At 46.4% G+C, this 17523-nt stretch overlaps 1 protein-coding gene across 1 annotated transcript in view; it reads right to left on the bottom strand.

The window, feature by feature from the left end:
* Nucleotides 1-17523, bottom strand: part of LOC139762408 (A disintegrin and metalloproteinase with thrombospondin motifs 6-like) — a 175528-nt gene that overhangs the window by 22396 nt on the left and 135609 nt on the right. Inside the window, 4 exon segments of the mRNA XM_071687265.1 lie at nt 12929-13075; nt 14602-14751; nt 15748-15872; nt 16299-16388. Of these exon segments, the coding sequence (XP_071543366.1) occupies nt 12929-13075; nt 14602-14751; nt 15748-15872; nt 16299-16388 (512 nt within the window).

Below are 17523 nucleotides of genomic sequence, written 5' to 3'. Positions count from 1 at the left end.
GTGAGGGGACGAAGGATCTGGGAGCAATGAGACACGTTTCGAAAGAGAAGCCTCCTTCTCCTGCTCCCCGCCTGCCTGATGCCTCCCCTGGCCAACAGAGACACTGTCTCAAAGTCATTGCTTTTCCTTGATGCTGTCACTGAGCGACAAAACGTACGGCCAACATGTGAACAGTCTGTGTTTGATGCACTTAAATCATATGTACCTGCTGCCCTGAGGATTCTGCAAGCTGCAAGACCGTGGAACCCCATCTACTCTTTTATTGTCTCTCGCATTGAGGCGACGGGAGTGACCAAGTGGAGAGGGTGGCCGTCATGACCACTCAGTCAGAGGCACGCGGTCCTCCTCCCCCGGACACCTGGGGTCCTCCCCCGGATCAGCAGTGACCGTGTAACTCGGGTGCCTACGTGAGCCTCATATCAGGTGAGGGTCTTGCCTGGCGTGGACTGTGTACCCTGGACCACCTTAAGCACCACCGACAGGCAGGTGGTACCACTTTAAGCACGAATGACAGGCAGGTGGTACCACCTAGAGCACAAATGACTGGCTTGTGGTACCACCTAGAGCACAAATGACTGGCTGGTGGTACCACCATGAGATAGAGAGATACTGGTTGGTTGTACCACCTTGAGCACGACTAACTGGCTGGTGGTACCACCTTCAGGAAGACTGACTGGCTGCTGGCGAATGGAGGACCGCGTCACATTGCTGAGGACACGACAAATAACTGCATGAGTTGGGATTAGGCTGTTCTGATGAGGGAGTTGAGGAAGAACGGAATGAAGAGAGAGGAATGGTTTTCAGGGGACGGAGAGGGAAGCGAGTGAAGGACTGCTTCGACAGATGTAAAACTGAGAAGAAAATTACTGAAGAAAGGGAAGAGATAGACGGCAGGAATCGAGTGTATGGATAACAGCCAGCAGGAGGCATAAGAGGAGACAAACAAAGAGGGAAGGATGTCCAGCAGACATTCCTGGCTGGTGGAGAAGGATGGCGACTCCTGGAGGAGTGGCGGGGATGTAGCAATACCACAGGAAACTTTAGCAAGACTTAAGTATTACTATCGGCGCGTGGACAGATGTGGCCCCCTCCCTGCCACCGATACCCACCTCCCCTTCCTTTCCATTGTCTTCCCTCCCTGTATCTACCATATACCCCAGTGCACTCTCCTGATTCATTTCCTTCCTTCTCTCCCTCCTCCAACATTTTATTCCTGAATTGTTTTATCATTTTCTTTCACTACTTCTGCCATCCTCCTCCTACTCCTCTCTCGCCATCATTATCTCCCCCTCCTTGCCCCTCCACTTCCCCTCCCTCCACCTAACTATCACCGCTACCGAAAAAGAGATGGAGAAGAAAAGGTCATCTCGGCCGTGTGACTCAGCACACTTTTTGTGTGGTCAGTTCGTCAATTAGCGTCGTGATTATACATTCAGCTCTACCGTGCAGCTCGGGCCGCCCGATGCTAATGCCAGGCCGTGCTCCCATGCCTCCCGCTCCTCACACGACACTGCTCCTCTACCTGGCTGCAGAAGCGAGTCTCGGGGTTCCCTTCGTCCGGCCAGGGTACAGGGGCAAGCAGGCAGGCAGGCAGGCAGGCAGGCGAGGTGACTTACAAGCGAGCACTGAGTGTGTTCAGTTGGGCGCTGAACCCGAAGACTGAGACAATCGCTGCGCTAACTCTATACCTTTTCGGGCGCAGCGGCGTGACCCTTCGGCTCTTCAGATGGCTCGACCCTTGGGTATCATGTCCTCGCCTCTGGGCCGACACCTCATGGGTCAGGTCAGAGGTCGTGCCATCGTACCCAAGACACGTCCCGTTATGCTCCAGAGGTCAAGCAAGCCTTCTCTATTGACTTCCCGACTGCGCTTGCGTAGTATTCGCTCGCTCGGTTTCCTCGATATAATAAATACTTCTAAACGGATCATGTCGAATTCCATGGACCCGAAAGGTTACTTTAAGCGAGTCTTTCGGTTTCCTTCCTGGCCACGCTTTGATATCATTAAGCGCCTCTCTCTCTCTCTCTCTCTCTCTCTCTCTCTCTCTCTCTCTCTCTCTCTCTCTCTCTCTCTCTCTCTGACTTGTAAGCGAGTGCTATCACCGACAACAGAGCCGCGCTAGCGAGTTTTTCCCATCCGATCTCTTGACTCCTTTCGCCCCCCGCCCTCCAGCGTCTTTCACATTAAGCGAGTTTTAAGCGTAGAAATGACGCAGGCTCTGTTCTTAAAGCGAGTTTACTAAAAGTTTCGTCAACTGTACAGCGAACGTGTACACTTTCACTCTCCTGGCCAAGGCGCTTGGTAATTCTAACCCCTTGAGCACGACGCCGGTGCGACCTTTGAGTATGGTGCTTCGGGGGTCAGGTCAAAGGTCTCGCCGTCATACTCAAGGGTCGTGTCGTCGTGTGCTCAACAGTCGTTACCATTGTGCTCAAGGGTCGTATTGGTTGTGCTTCAAGGCTGTAGCTTCGCCCTCAACAATGGTACCGTCCTGCTCCAGGACCGTCTCATTCCGTACCGTCGCGCTTAAGGGGTTTCTACCGTGGCCAAGCGTTCGTACCGTCGCGCTCAAGCGTTCGTACCGTCGCGCTCAAGCGTTCGTACCGTCGCGCTCAAGGGTCGCAACGCAACGGTCAAGGATTTATGCAAGGGTCTTAGCGAGCCGCCCCCCCCCCCCCTTCCCCGTCCTTGCTAGGTAATTAAGGAATCTTATGATAATTACTGCATAATCATCCATGATTAGTGAGCGCACCGATCCTGTCATTAGGCGCACATGACGGGAAATTTTCATACAATTAGCATGTGCAAATTACTGGACACCTTCGCTCGAGTGTACACGCTCGATTAAGACACGCAATTTACCAATGATTCCTAGTGCGATTTAGTTCCAACACAAAGAGAAATTCTCAAATAAATCTATACACCATTCGTGAACAGGGGTACACACGAACAACAGATAGTGGCGGGTACACTGGCCTACGGATGAGGTCAGGTGACGTGGAATATTCTAATCCGAACGACATTTCTGGTTACCGGACAATTTCCATTTCTAGGTAAATGAAGTTACGGTAGAACCAACCCTTCGCACGAGAGGAGTTCTCCCTCCCTCCCTCCCTTACCTCAGGCAACAACAGCAGGAGAGATGAATAAAAGGCAACATATCCTTCAATGCTTACATAAAGCATAAATGGAATTCTAATAGAATGATAAATGAATACTTGTTGGTTACTGTCTATCATCATTTTATGCTAATCTAGTCTCTGTCAATCTATTGACAAGGATCGTCTACACAGCCTCAGAAAGAAAGAAAATGTGTTTGCATAAATCCATACCACTTGGTAAACACTCCACTGATGAAACACTTGTTCAGCCGGTTTGTTTTGCAAGATATTAACAGTCGTTTAACAATGTTTAACGATAACTTCCAATGTTGAATAGTAATATATGCAAAGAAGCTTTTCCTTGTATCGTTACTACATCCTATCTCGTCTGGTGACTCTGTTGCCTTGTACTTCTACAAAGTTCGTATGATTCATGCCGTCAAAAAATTAATTCAGAATCTTGAAGACTTGTACGACGTCTGTGTGCGTATCTTGTGTTTCTTAAGAAAAACGTTTGAATATTCTTTGTTTCTCTTCACAAGGTACGTTTCTTCTCAGAGCTGGTTAAGTTTTGTAACCCTCCTCTGTACCTGTTCCAAGTTTTCCCACGTCCGTCTTGAGGTCCAGTGACAACTACCCACAAGGACTGTATGTCCAGCGATCGACCTCACGCTCCTTACTTCCACTTCCCCCGTCTGGGATGGCAAGACACAGGCCATGAAACCTCTTCCACTGTGGGTCCTTAGGCCCGACACGACCACTAGAGTGCACTACCCAACTTTCACGAGTATGATGGAGTCACATCGAGCAAGGACACTCAGCTTTTTCGACTATAATGGAGTCTCAAAGAGTATTCAATCCTCCAAAGTACAGTGCTCAGTCTTTTCCGAGTGTATATAGAATTAAGTCTTCTCCTGATAGCACGTCGAGTCCTTTCACTCAGCGTCCCTCAGTGGTACTTCCTCCATTGCCTCATGCCCTGCGCCCCCCCGACACCGTCCCGCGCCCGCCTCTCCCGGAAGTTGTCCCTCTCACATTACAGCCACGCTTCCTGCTCCTCCTCCTCCTCCTCCTTCTCCCACCCTCACCTCCCACAAACAAACACTGTACGGGAGGCTCACACTCACTATCACCTGTCTTCTGTATGTGATACTGTGTATGTCTGTGGTCTTTTATTACTGGTCTTCTGTGTCAGTGTGTCTCTCTGTCTGTGGTCTCTTTATCAACTGCCCTCTGTCTAAAACATTCAGTCTCTTCTGCCTCCTATGTCATACACTGTCTCTGTTACGTCTGTGGGTAGTCTGTTCCGCTGCCTGTCTTCTACATCACACATGTACTGAAGTTACATCACTGAGGATATAACCTTCTCAACATCATTATTCCTAATCATAATCTCCCGCCTCCACTTGGTCCTGAACATCGTGAACATTTATCTTCTGTCCTCCACATAATACCTCAACTTTTCTTGAACAATGTGAACCGCCAGAGAGGCAAACACATAATCCTAGATTTACTCCGGTCATAAACATTGTATCAGTCACCCAGACAAGTCTGACGACTCCTGTTCTTGGGGAAAAAATTAAATATATATTACACACAAGTTCAATCGATTTTCCCTCTTGGTTCAAAAGTGCTTTATTCACTCGATTATATTTCATTCCTAGAACAGTTAATTTCAACATCAACGTGACCAAAATCATATATATATATATATATATATATATATATATATATATATATATATATATAGAGAGAGAGAGAGAGAGAGAGAGAGAGCAGTATTCTTGCATCTGTATTTTTCCACCAGTGAGGAATCCATCATATATACGGTCCTTCCCTGACCCAGTCACAGACCTTCTTCATAATACCACGCTAATCTTATCTAATGTTCGACTACCCGGCACGAAGCTAAGGTCCTTGAGCACGACGGGACGACCCGTGGGTATTATGGCCTGGCCTTTCATCTAACCCTTAAGGGCAAAGGTAAAGTCCAGACCGTCACATAAGGGTCGTAGCGTCTTGTTTAAAGGTCACTACTTCGTGCTACAGAGTTGTGCCGTGTTCAAGCGCGGTTTCGTCGTCTTCAAGAGTCGTTTCGTTACGTTCGCAGGTCGTTTCGTCGTGTTCAAAGGTCGTTTAGCCATGCTCAAGGATCATACCTCCGAGCTCAAGGGGTTAATATTCAGCTTCCCACCATACCTACACTATGTCGATCCATCAACTCCTAACACACCCGCTAGCTCCTGCCTACCACATTTTCTCCTTGGCAAGGATCAGACTTCTTTCTATAACTTCTTTGCTAACTTCCTCGCTGGCCTATCCACTCCCGGGTCCTCGCCTCACTTCACCACCTACCACCCTCGCTGGCCCATCCACTCCCGGGTCCTCGCCTCACTTCACCTCCTACCACCCTCGCTGGCCCATCCACTCCCGGGTCCTCGCCTCACTTCACCACCTACCACCCTCGCTGGCCTATCCACTCCCGGGTCCTCGCCTCACTTCACCACCTACCACCCTCGCTGGCTCATCCGCTTCCAAGTCCCTGCCTCACTCGCTTCAGCAGTTCCTCCCTCAAAGCTTCCGTCATCGTATCAAATGGCATCTCCTAACCCCAGCACCAACACTCTTCCTCCTATCTTACAGTTCACGTTACTTTTCAAAACATATAATGCATGTGGCCATGGTGTCAGCCAGTGCTTTCATGGAGTAAGTCTAGCCAAAAATCTTTACAGTATTTGTAAAGAAAGTTCTTGTGGTCTGAGACGCAGCTTGTTTTATTTCGTTGACTCTATCACACTTTTAAGTTCTGTCCTCGCTCTAGCATCATACTGCGTTCCAGTTCATTTCTGTAGTATATTTACATTATCTTCCCACAGCACGGCACCACAGACGCACTATGCTTTCACATTCATACTAAAAATAGATATCCCGACTTTCACATTCATAACTACGACAGAAGAAGAAATCCAGCTCTACTTTCACCCACAGTAAGAAAACCAGAGATGAATGCAGTGACCGAACACCACCCCCACGCCCCTCCAGTAACTACAGGCGAGGTCACTAAAGACCAGACGCTGAAGAGTTTTATGCTGAAGACGTTCGGAAAATAATCTTCCAAACGTTACTGGAAGACCAAACTAGCTCAGTACAGGTCAATAAAGCTCAACCAGACAAACGACTCCCCAACATTCTTGTCCATTAACTCTTTTATCTGGCCTCTAGCAACCTTTCCTCGGGTGTGGGAGAGAGACACACACAGAAGAAATCAAAAGCGCTGTAGTCATTCTGTCTATGGTCAAGTGTTGCTTGCGAGATTCATATCATTAATGTAGGCGCAAAATGTGACGCCTTCTACCGTACACTGCCACCCACCCTGTCCTCCTGCTGTGAATGGAGGCGCGCGAAAATGGGCAGTTATGAAAGACGTATGTTTACAATTCTTCCTCTCTTCTAGATACGATAAGACCTAGGATGTCTCGGCTCTCCACACGTACCTGAGAGATGGATGAGTAAAGTATTGATCATGATCTCTCATATAGCTACTTTATGTAATGCTTGGCAATCTGTGTTGTGGACTCCACGAGGATATGACCTGGGACATTAACCATGAGCTGGGTAAGTACACCACATACCCCCTTATACTCAAGGGTCGTGCCGTCGCCGTGTTCAAGGGGTGAGCTCCACCTGTATGCCTACCCCCACCCAATCCTCCCTCCCGGACACAAAACACAGACTGACAGAAAGGCTTTTTCAGTCAGTCGGGCGTGTATTCATTCACTGGGCGCACCACCCCCTGGAGCCACTCCCCTGCCGGTCCGAGAGCATGGAGTGGGGGCGGTAGAAACCTTTGCGATACGGAGCTGCCAGACGTACAAATAATTGTCGTCTTTCACATTCCAAAAGAGTTCAAACCCCCCATCCACAGGGGTCATGGCAACCAGTTCTGTCTGCACTGCTGCAGGTGATGATAAGTGCTTTGAAAAGCAATTTGTGCTCTTGGTAGCTGGTGCCCTCCAGTAATCTGTGATATGATGGGTTTTTTTTGGGGGGAGCCAACCACTCTGGTTAATAAGCTATGTTACAACATCTCATAATAATCTTAATCAATAATAATTGACAACAAGTTTCTGAGACGAAAAATCAGCTTGGGATAAGTTTATACTCAATATATACCAGAGTCATTATTTTGTTACTAGGAGCCTTACATATATATATATATATATATATATATATATATATATATATATATATATATATATATATATATATATATATATATATGTATATATATATATATATATATATATATATATATATATATATATATATATATATATATATATATATATCATATCAATACGCTGGTAATCAATCCTTTATATATATATATATATATATATATATATATATATTTTTTTTTTTTTTTTTTTTTTTTTCATACTATTCGCCATTTCCCGTGATAGCGAGGTAGCGTTAAGAACAGAGGACTGGGCCTTTGAGGGAATATCCTCACCTGGCCCTCTTCTCTGTTCCTTCTTTTGGAAAATTAAAAAAAAAAAAAAACGAGAGGGGAGGATTTCCAGCCCCCCGCTCCCTTCCCTTTTAGTCGCCTTCTACGACACGCAGGGAATACGTGGGAAGTATTCTTTCTCCCCTATCCCCAGGGAATATATATATATATATATATATATATATATATATATATATATATATATATATATATATATATTCTCAAGCAGCGAGTGCAATAAAGGTCACTCTATGGTAAAAACTTAATAAACACTTTGGCAAAAAGCTGCTCTTCAGTTCTTATCTCCGATAATAATAATACTTTTTAAAAGATACTATACACGTTAACGCATACCGTAATTACTCTTAATCTTTTTAAAGGGAAAAGTAATCTTAGGTTGATAATTATTTCCAATAAACACTTTACTTAATCATAGTGATCAGTTAAAGACTGACTGGAGTTCGCGTGCTGGACGTAAGGAGAGTGAACGTATGAACAGACTCATGTTGCCACTCATGACCGCCATAGCGCTAGGGTTATGGCGAGTCGTCCAGCCAAGCCAGCAGTGGATCTGCTGCGTGACGCTAACACAAGTGGTTTTGGCGTCTGATGTCTTGTATATATATCGCCGGGAAGCTTTCTGTGACTGGACACTGAGATGGGAGAACAAGTTCACTGAATGACGCAAAGGAGCGGGTGGGGATCTCTCTCTCTCTCTCTCTCTCTCTCTCTCTCTCTCTCTCTCTCTCTCTCTCTCTCTCTCTCTCTCTCTCTCTCTCCTCCCCCATCTCATACATAATGCAAGCCAACACGTAACTCACACTATTCGTTCCCTATCAACATCTAGATTGCCTTGCGGTGAGCGCTACGTGCTAGCCCTGCCTTTAGCAAAGTCAATCTCTCTCTCTCTCTCTCTCTCTCTCTCTCTCTCTCTCTCTCTCTCTCTCTCTCTCTCTCTCTCTCTCTCTCTCTCCAATGCCTACCGTTATTTTCCCATTACCGTTACTGTCACGCCCGGAGTCTCCGTTAACTCCTGTTGTAACAACAGGCCCGTATGACGGTGTTCCAAGCCGCACGTCCCCTTCTGTTAATAACATTGTAAAAAAAAAAAAAACATCCCCACTATAAGGAATGTAAAAAAAAATGTAAATGTTTTACAGCAAAAAAAAATGGGTGACGGGATATCTTTCCACGATTTTATCAAGACGTTGAACATCGAGGATCCAGCGCCAAACCTGGCTATAGTTACGGGCCAATGATAATGAACCCTTTGGGTCTTGAAGCCAAGGTCACGACTTCGCAAACCTCTAAAAAAAAAATATTTCTTTCCCTTTCTTTGCATTGATAATCTTCAGTGTACGGATGACCTGACGGTGACCTGCCAGGCGGCTAAACTGACCCGTGGGGCGTTGACGAGGCTGAGAGAGAGGTCAGGTATGTCAGATGGGGTCAAGTTATCGGGGGGGGGGGGGCCTTAAGAGATCATGATCCCTTAGGCTCAGGAGTGGAGTCAGGTCATAGGGTGAAGGTAGGGAGAAATACGGGTGGGGAGGGGGGGGTGAGGTCACGAGGTGTTGGTAGTGGTGCTGCACAGTACCAGAGGTTCGGAGACAGGTCATTCACAGGTGGTCAGGTCAGCAGCTGGTTAGGTCGGTAGCTGCAGGTGGTCAGGTCAGCAGCTGGAGGTGGTCAGGTCAGCAGCTGGTGGTGGTTAGGTCAGCAGCTGGTGATGGTCAGGTCGGCACTTGCAGGTGGTCAGGTCAGCAGCTGGAGGTGGTAAGGTCAGCAGCTACAGGTGGTCAAGTCAGCAGCTGGAGGTGGTTAGGTCGGCAGCTACAGGTGGTCAGGTCAGTACGCAGGTGGTCACAGAACTCTGCTGGCCATCTGAGTACGACGGTACGACCCTTGGGTAATGATGAGTGGGCATGACTCCGGACTATCGTTCTTAAAGGCCAGGTCATCATGCACAAGGGCCGTAACGTCATGCCCAAGAGTCGCACCGTAGAGTCCAAAGGTCGTAACTTTAAGCTTAAGGGGTTTTACCGTCGTACCCAAGGTCGTAACCTTATACTCAGGGGTCGTAACGTCGTGCCCAAGGGTCGTAACGTCGTGCTTAAGGTCGTAACTTTATGCTCGGGTCGTAACGTCGTGCCCAAGGGTCGTACCGTCGTGCCTAAGGTCGTAACCTTTTGTTCAAGGGTCGTAACGTCGTGCCCAAGGGTCGTAACGTCGTGCCTAAGGTCGTAACTTTATGCTCAGGGGTCGTAACGTCGTGCCCAAGGGTCGTACCGTCGTGCCTAAGGTCGTAACCTTATGCTCGGGTCGTAACGTCGTTCCCAAGGGTCGTACCGTCGTACCTAAGGTCGTAACCTTATGCTCGGGTCGTAACGTCGTTCCCAAGGGTCGTAACGTTGTTCCCAAGGGTCGTAACGTCGTGCCCAAGGCTCGTAACTTTATGCTCAGGGGTCGTACTGTCGTGCCTAAGGTCGTAACTTTATGCTCAGGGGTCGTACCGTCGTTCCCAAGGTCGTAACTTTATGCTCAGGGGTCGTACTGTCGTGCCTAAGGTCGTAACTTTATGCTCAGAGGTCGTACCGTCGTGCCTAAGGTCGTAACTTTATGCTCAGGGGTCGTAAAGTCGTCGTGCTCGGGAAATTAAGTGGTCTTGCCAACCACTGGTCTTATCTTTTTCTCTCTAAATTTATATGCCAGAGGCTCTGGTCAGGGACACAAGTGCGAGCTCGTCGAGGCCAGTCATTAACTGTAACGTAAGATGGCCTAAAAATATCATGGGAGAGAGAGAGAGAGAGAGAGAGAGAGAGAGAGAGAGAGAGAGAGAGAGAGAGAGAGAGAGAGAGAGAGAGAGAGAGAGAGAGAGAGAGAGAGACAGACAACAGTAAATATAGACAGATACGAACTGACCCTTCCAATCTCCTTGTGGCATCTGGCAAGGCCACAAGATCTTTAAAATCTCTTAATTTCTCATATCTTCAACTCTTTTTTTTTTTATTCGAATCCTTCCTATCATAGCAACTTTATGATACACATTTTTTTTCTTTTATTTCCTGAGATGAATCGTTTGTACTTTCTCCGTTTTCTGATCACAGGGATATCTATCTATCTATCTATCTAGTCGACCTACGACACAGCAAGTGTTAAAAATATGGAACCATTCGTATATAACATATATTACAGCTTGTGCCTTTTTTTTCTCCTAAGCACAGTCCGATGAAGTAACAAAACATAAGAGACACCATGAATTATGTTTAAAAGATAGTCCGTTTTCTATGGATGACGTGGCAAGACTATAAATCTTTTAACTTGCAGCCCTGGAGAAAAAAAAAAATAATAATATTCAACGGTCCGTTTAATCATTTTGAATATCAACTTAAATTACATCTTTTTCCATTGAGTCGACCACGGCGAAAGGGAAGACCGAGTCACCACAACCCGGACAGACAGACAGACGCCTGAGCGACGGTACCCCCGTCACCTCCAACACCTCTCCTTCAGACACCGCCATTAATTAAGATTTCAAACGTGACTGATCAATTTTTCCTCTTTCTCTAAACACGGTTGAATATCATCGGGTACACCACCACCCGTCCACGTGAGGAGATGGTGTGTGTACGACCTCGGCTTGTGATGCTGCGAACGGATTTGACTACCTCAAGCCTTTGAATCATCCAAGGGGAAAACAAAAAAATTAGTCTATGCTCAAACTCATCCACCATAATCCATTTGATGGTCATACACACACACACACACACACACACACACATATATATATATATATATATATATATATATATATATATATATATATATATATATATATATATATATATATATATATATATATATATATATATATATTCGGTTGACAATCTCAAGGAACTTCCTGAATGAGACCATCATTACCCTGCTACTGGAAGTAATGCAGCCTTGAAGTCCCTTCGGAGAAAGGGGTCCTTCGATTACCTAATAATAATAATAATAATAATAATAATAATAATAATAATAATAATAATAATAATAATAATAATAAATCCATCGGAATACAGTCCTTACAACAGTTCCTACGACGTGGTCCTGACACAACCTCTCTCTGCCCTTCGTCTGGTGGTAATGTTTGAACTACACAGTCACTTGTTTCGGGCTGGCGTGCAGCCCGGCCACCCACTGGACGAGGTCAGGCATAATGGAGTGGCTCACTTACCGCGGGGTCTCCGTGCATATCACGCCTAACCTCTGACCTCTTGACCCCCGACGGCAGCACCTGGCTGGCAAGCTACCTGGCTGCTCAGCGCGGTGTCTGCCAACCATGTTGTGTCCCACTGCTCTCTCTCTCTCTCTCTCTCTCTCTCTCTCTCTCTCTCTCTCTCTCTCTCTCTCTCTCTCTCTCTCTCTCAGTACATATGATACACAACCCCTCCTCCTCCTCCTCCCCACCCCTGAAAAATATACACTTTTAATTACCTTCATTTACCTGTTCCTTCTCTTCACTGATGAAGTCATATCAAATTATTAATATATATATATATATATATATATATATATATATATATATATATATATATATATATATATATATTCTTTCTTTTAAACTATTCGCCATTTCCCGCGTCAGCGAGGTAGCGTTAAGAACAGAGGACTGGGCCTTTTTTGGAACATCCTCACCTGGCCCCCCTCTGTTCATTCTTTTGGAAAATTTAAAAAAAAAAAAAAAACGAGAGGGGAGGATTTCCAGCCCCCCGCTCCCTCCCCTTTTAGTCGCCTTCTACGACACGCAGGGAATACGTGGGAAGTATTCTTAATCCCCTATCCCCATATATATATATCTAGTCTATTCTATTTTGCTTTGATAATGAATGATGATGATGACGATGAATGATGATGATGATGATGACGATGAATGATGATGATGATGATGATGAATGGTGATGATGATGATGTCCCAAGGACATACGCAAGGTGAGGCCTGGGATGAGGAAGAGGGAATGCAGAGGACACACAACGCATGAGAATGGTTTGGGGAAGCAGTTATAAAGGCATCGTTACGGAGTGGTGTGGGAGGCAGTATAGAGGCAAGGTATATGACAGTGGCGAGGGAGGCGGCATAGAGGCACGGTATATGACAGTGGTGAGGGAGGCAGCATAGAGGCACGGTATATGAGAGTTGTGAGGGAGGCGGCATAGAAGCACGGTGCATGAAAGTGGTGAGGGAGGCAGCATAGAGGCACGGTATATGAAAGTTGTGAGGGAGGCGGCACAGAAGCACGGTGTATGAGAGTGGTGAGGGAGACGGTGTACTCACTCGAGGAAGTGTGTGATCTCCTGCCTGCTGCAGTTGGACCAGGTGACGGGGATGGCATCGTTGGTCAGGTGGGGGGACATCACGTGCTGCGTCTCGCCGTACTGCGACTCGCAACCGTTCTGTGGACCGTCGTGGTTCATGCCAAAGCTGCCAGGGCGGGAAGGCAAGGGAAGGGAGGGGAAAGAAAGGGAAAGATACAGTCAATTGAAATCCCAGGGAATGGGAGTATAAAACTATTCCTTATATCTTGATATACATGTATACAATATGGAGTTTAGTGTCACATGGTTAGATCTGAAGCCCTTTTAAGAGCTAGGTCAAACCCCATTAACCGTTATATTCCCAGAATAAGCACACCTTACTTGTTAGACTACCAGATCAAACTCCCCTTAAACTGTCTTATTATCAGCTAGAACACCGGTCAAACTGTCAAAGTACCAAACCTCCCCTTAACTGTATCAAACACTCGAACTACCTAACAAAAACAGACCTTAACAATTAAAATATGACACATCAAACATACCTTAACCGTCAAATTGACAATTAGAAAAACCACTCGCAGACGAAACTAACTGTCCAAGCACCCCTATGACTGTCAAACTACCCCCATCAAACGCCCCCTAATTGTCAAAGCCACCCGTTACACACTATCCTAACTGTCGAACTACCTGACCACGCACGCCTTAACTGTAAAACCAATTTATCTACCACAGCAGAACTGCTATATGAAACACAATACAACTGTAAACGGAGACGAAAAAAAATTTAAGAAACGCCTGACCTTGAAAGACCTCCATAAGGGAAAAGTCTCGCCAGACTTATATACCCAACGGTACAACACTTGACGAGTATCCTCTCTTATTTCTTTGGCCTTCGCCCCAAGCCAAGACCTGCTAAGGCTGATGGCTGCCATTGGCCATTATGTCTAGATCGGCCTTACACTTACTTCTTCCCTTGCAACACGGGGCATGACAGTGCTAGGCTGGGTGACGTGCCTCACGACTGACAACAATGATTCAAACGTCTCGAATTAATGATGAGCGAATCTGACACCAAAGACCAGTGATCTTCGACTCCAGGAACATTACGGGACCTACGAACCCTGGGTATTGACGGCCCGGCACAAGAGCTTAATCATCTAAACAGACACATTCATACGAAGACACAATACTTATCAAATCAAAAGCAACGGTTCATATACTAAGATACGAATGCGAACACGGTGAATCCCGACCCTGGAAGAGTTCCAGCCTGCGTCGAATCCCAACGCGCGAAGAATTCTATCCCACACCGGGAGACCGCCGGGTACTTCCCGGGACCTAACGAAGAAAATACCACTGGCGAGAGATCTAACATAGACAGCAGACCTCAAAACCTGCCATGACCATATCAGGAGGTAAAAATCAATGGCTAGACACTCAACCTACGTCAGAGGACCTCAGACCCCAACTCAAGACCCCCACCAGGATGAAAACATGACTGGCTGAAGACCAGAACTCCTAAGCCTCTTCAAGACCCCACATGAGCTGATAAGCCCTCAAGACCTCACCAGGTAGAAAACCCGCATTGGCTAGAGACCAGACCCAGACCAGAGGACCAATACCTCAGCAAGACCCCCACCAGGACGAACACATCACTGGCGGGAGAGTACCCCAAGAGGGAGTTGTCCTCACTTGTGTCCGAGTTCGTGGGCGATGGTGTAGGCGATCTGGAGACCCGTGTCCTCGTTGACGTTGCACGATCTCAGCGGCTGGCACATGCCCGCGATCTCAGACACGCCCAGGGTGGCGCATCTGTCCGTCACGCGGCTGCAGATGTTAAACCTGCAGAGACACCCACCAGGGAGAGAGAGAGAAGGACATGACATGTCTGTGGGAAACGTAGAGTAACAATTATCAACATTATCCTTACAAATGACAAGAGGAACTCCTTTCCTTCAGCATGTGACCTCACACTATGAGGGAAGACTAAGTTGAGGTACAGCTGAGTATGAGGAAGATGGAGTTAGGGTGTAAATAAGTTGAAGACAAGACTAACTTAGAGCAAGACTAAGTTCGGGTAAGAATACACCAAGGCATGACCGAGTTAGGGTAAATAAGATGGAGTAAATGCAACTTTGATTTAGGGGAGGGCTGAAGTTACGATAAGACCAAATTAGGGTTGGATTAAGTTCACATAAAGCCCTAAGTAGGGTAAGATCGAGTTCAGGCAAGGCCGATTTATTGGGGAAGGAGTGAGCCAGGGACAAGACTGAATTAAGGTGACAAGCTCATAAGGAATGTTACCAACATATCTGGTTCACAAATCACCATAACCTGCCTGACAACCGCTATATTTGGGTGTATGACTCGGATAATCAAGTGACTGGCATAGACAACCAGTGTTGGGTAACAACACCTCACAATACATTCTTGCGGATACCGAGGAAAGGGTAAAGAAAACGGGGATTCATGAATCACCCGTGATAATATTTTGCAACACTGAGAGACGCGGTGAGAATATTCACGAATCTTTTATAAAGGAAGAGACTCTTCGGGTAAGTGAGATCAAGATGATGAGAAATCCCGAGAGACAGTAGCAGAACAGACGGGAGAGGAGGGGAGGGGTGTGAGAGGAGGGAAGGAGGAGACAGACGACCGTACAGACTGACGGGGTAGAAAAAAGGGAATCTCTCTCTCTCTCTCTCTCTCTCTCTCTCTCTCTCTCTCTCTCTCTCTCTCTCTCTCTCTCTCTCTCTCTCTCTCAGGAAGAGCGAGTGGGAGGACGGGTGCCAGGGGTGGGAGGGGATGGATGCAAGAGGTGTAAGGGCGCTGCGTCACCTGGTGATGAGGACGGCCACGTCGTGGTGGTAAGGGTGGGTCTCGTTGCGCGGGTTGATCATCTCCTGCCAGTGGCAGAAGCTCCTGAGGGTGCCGTCAGCGTTGTGGCTGATCTCCAGCTCCTGCTGTCCTCACACACGCAAGCACACGGGGAGACACAAACCATTCTTTGCTTATTCTTGTGATGATAAAGGATTAAGTCACTACCTTAAGTGATTAGTAAAACGAAAGATTGAATACTTTGTAATTAATAATATTATTATCATTATCATTATTATTATTATTATTATTATTATTATTATTATTATCATTATTATTATGATCATTACTATGATTACTATCATTATGATCACTTTCATTAAAATACATAACAACAATAGTCGTAACAGCAATATATATATATATATATATATATAAGGCGGTGATGTACCTTGTATTTAGAAGTATGGCGATGCACTTGGTACTCTGGACTGTGAGGACCTACCTCGTACCAAGGGCACCTACCTGGTACTGGGAAATAAGGGAGCCTACGTGGTACTAGGGTGACCTACCTGGTACTGGCGGTCCTCCAGCAGCATGATCCTCACCACGTAGATGTTGACAGCGTTGCCGATGCTGGCATCATGGTAAACGCTCGACACCTGCGGCGACAACACTGCCCATTGTAAATCTGTTCAGAGCACCAACCGGGAAACACAGCCCCGCCCTCCTCGTCTCAACACCTGTTGTTACCAGTCACTCACATGCACCTGTTCACCTTTCCCACCTGAGCGAGGTAGCGTCAAGAGCAGCAAAAAAACTAATTGAGACTTCTAAGGTAAAAATCCTCCTTTGGCTCTTTCGGCTGTTCCTACGTTTAGAAAGTTATAATATAAGAGGTGGACGAGCTCCCAGCTCCCCCAGCTGGAGGTCGGGGGTATCATCCAGTTCAACCCCAGGAAAGGGATTACTGATCTATCATCTTTTAAACACACACACACACACGCGCACACACACACACACACACACACACACACACACACACACACACACACACACACACTCAAAAACTAGTAAAGGAGCGTGTCCACACACACACACACACACACACACACACACACACACACACACACTCAAAAACTAGTAAAGGAGCGTGTCCACACACACACACACACACACACACACACACACACACACACACACACACACACACACACACATTATCTAGACTGAGATCTTAACATCCCTGGTGCAGCAACTGTGAAACCCTGACCCGACTCTTCCTCACAACCTCCACAAGATATAAATCACGCGTTACGTCTGTCCTCTCGTCACCAACCAGTCCGGCCCCTAGCACGCAACACCCAAAATCTTGGCCAAGCCTTGAAAAAAAGAATCCAAAAAGAAAAGAAAAAAATTCTTGAAGAAAGTGTGTCAGTGTACTAGACACAAGGATTTTCCTCCTGTGCTGACTTAAATGTCTGGCGTCTCCAAAATTAGAGTCTAAATTGGCGAATCTAAATGGGCCCATATCATAACAGATTTTGAATCCATGTGGGGAAATGGCAGCCATACAAGCCCATACCATACCAGAATTAGTTGCTCTAAGTGGGTGGATTTCGCCCATATGTCAGAATTAGAATCTAATTCTAAATGGCACCCACGTGGGCGCATATTAGCATAATTAGAATCTAAATTGGTGAACTGGACCCCACTTTATATAACAAGCGTCTCTATTGGAGTACTGTACTCATACACACTCATTCTGTATCTTCTAAATGCGTGTACTATACTCGT

Source organism: Panulirus ornatus, chromosome 43 (assembly GCF_036320965.1).
Source record: "Panulirus ornatus isolate Po-2019 chromosome 43, ASM3632096v1, whole genome shotgun sequence".
NCBI lineage: Eukaryota > Metazoa > Arthropoda > Malacostraca > Decapoda > Palinuridae > Panulirus > Panulirus ornatus.
Note: the sequence above shows the minus strand (reverse complement) of the source record. Positions and strands in the feature narration are given on the sequence as shown.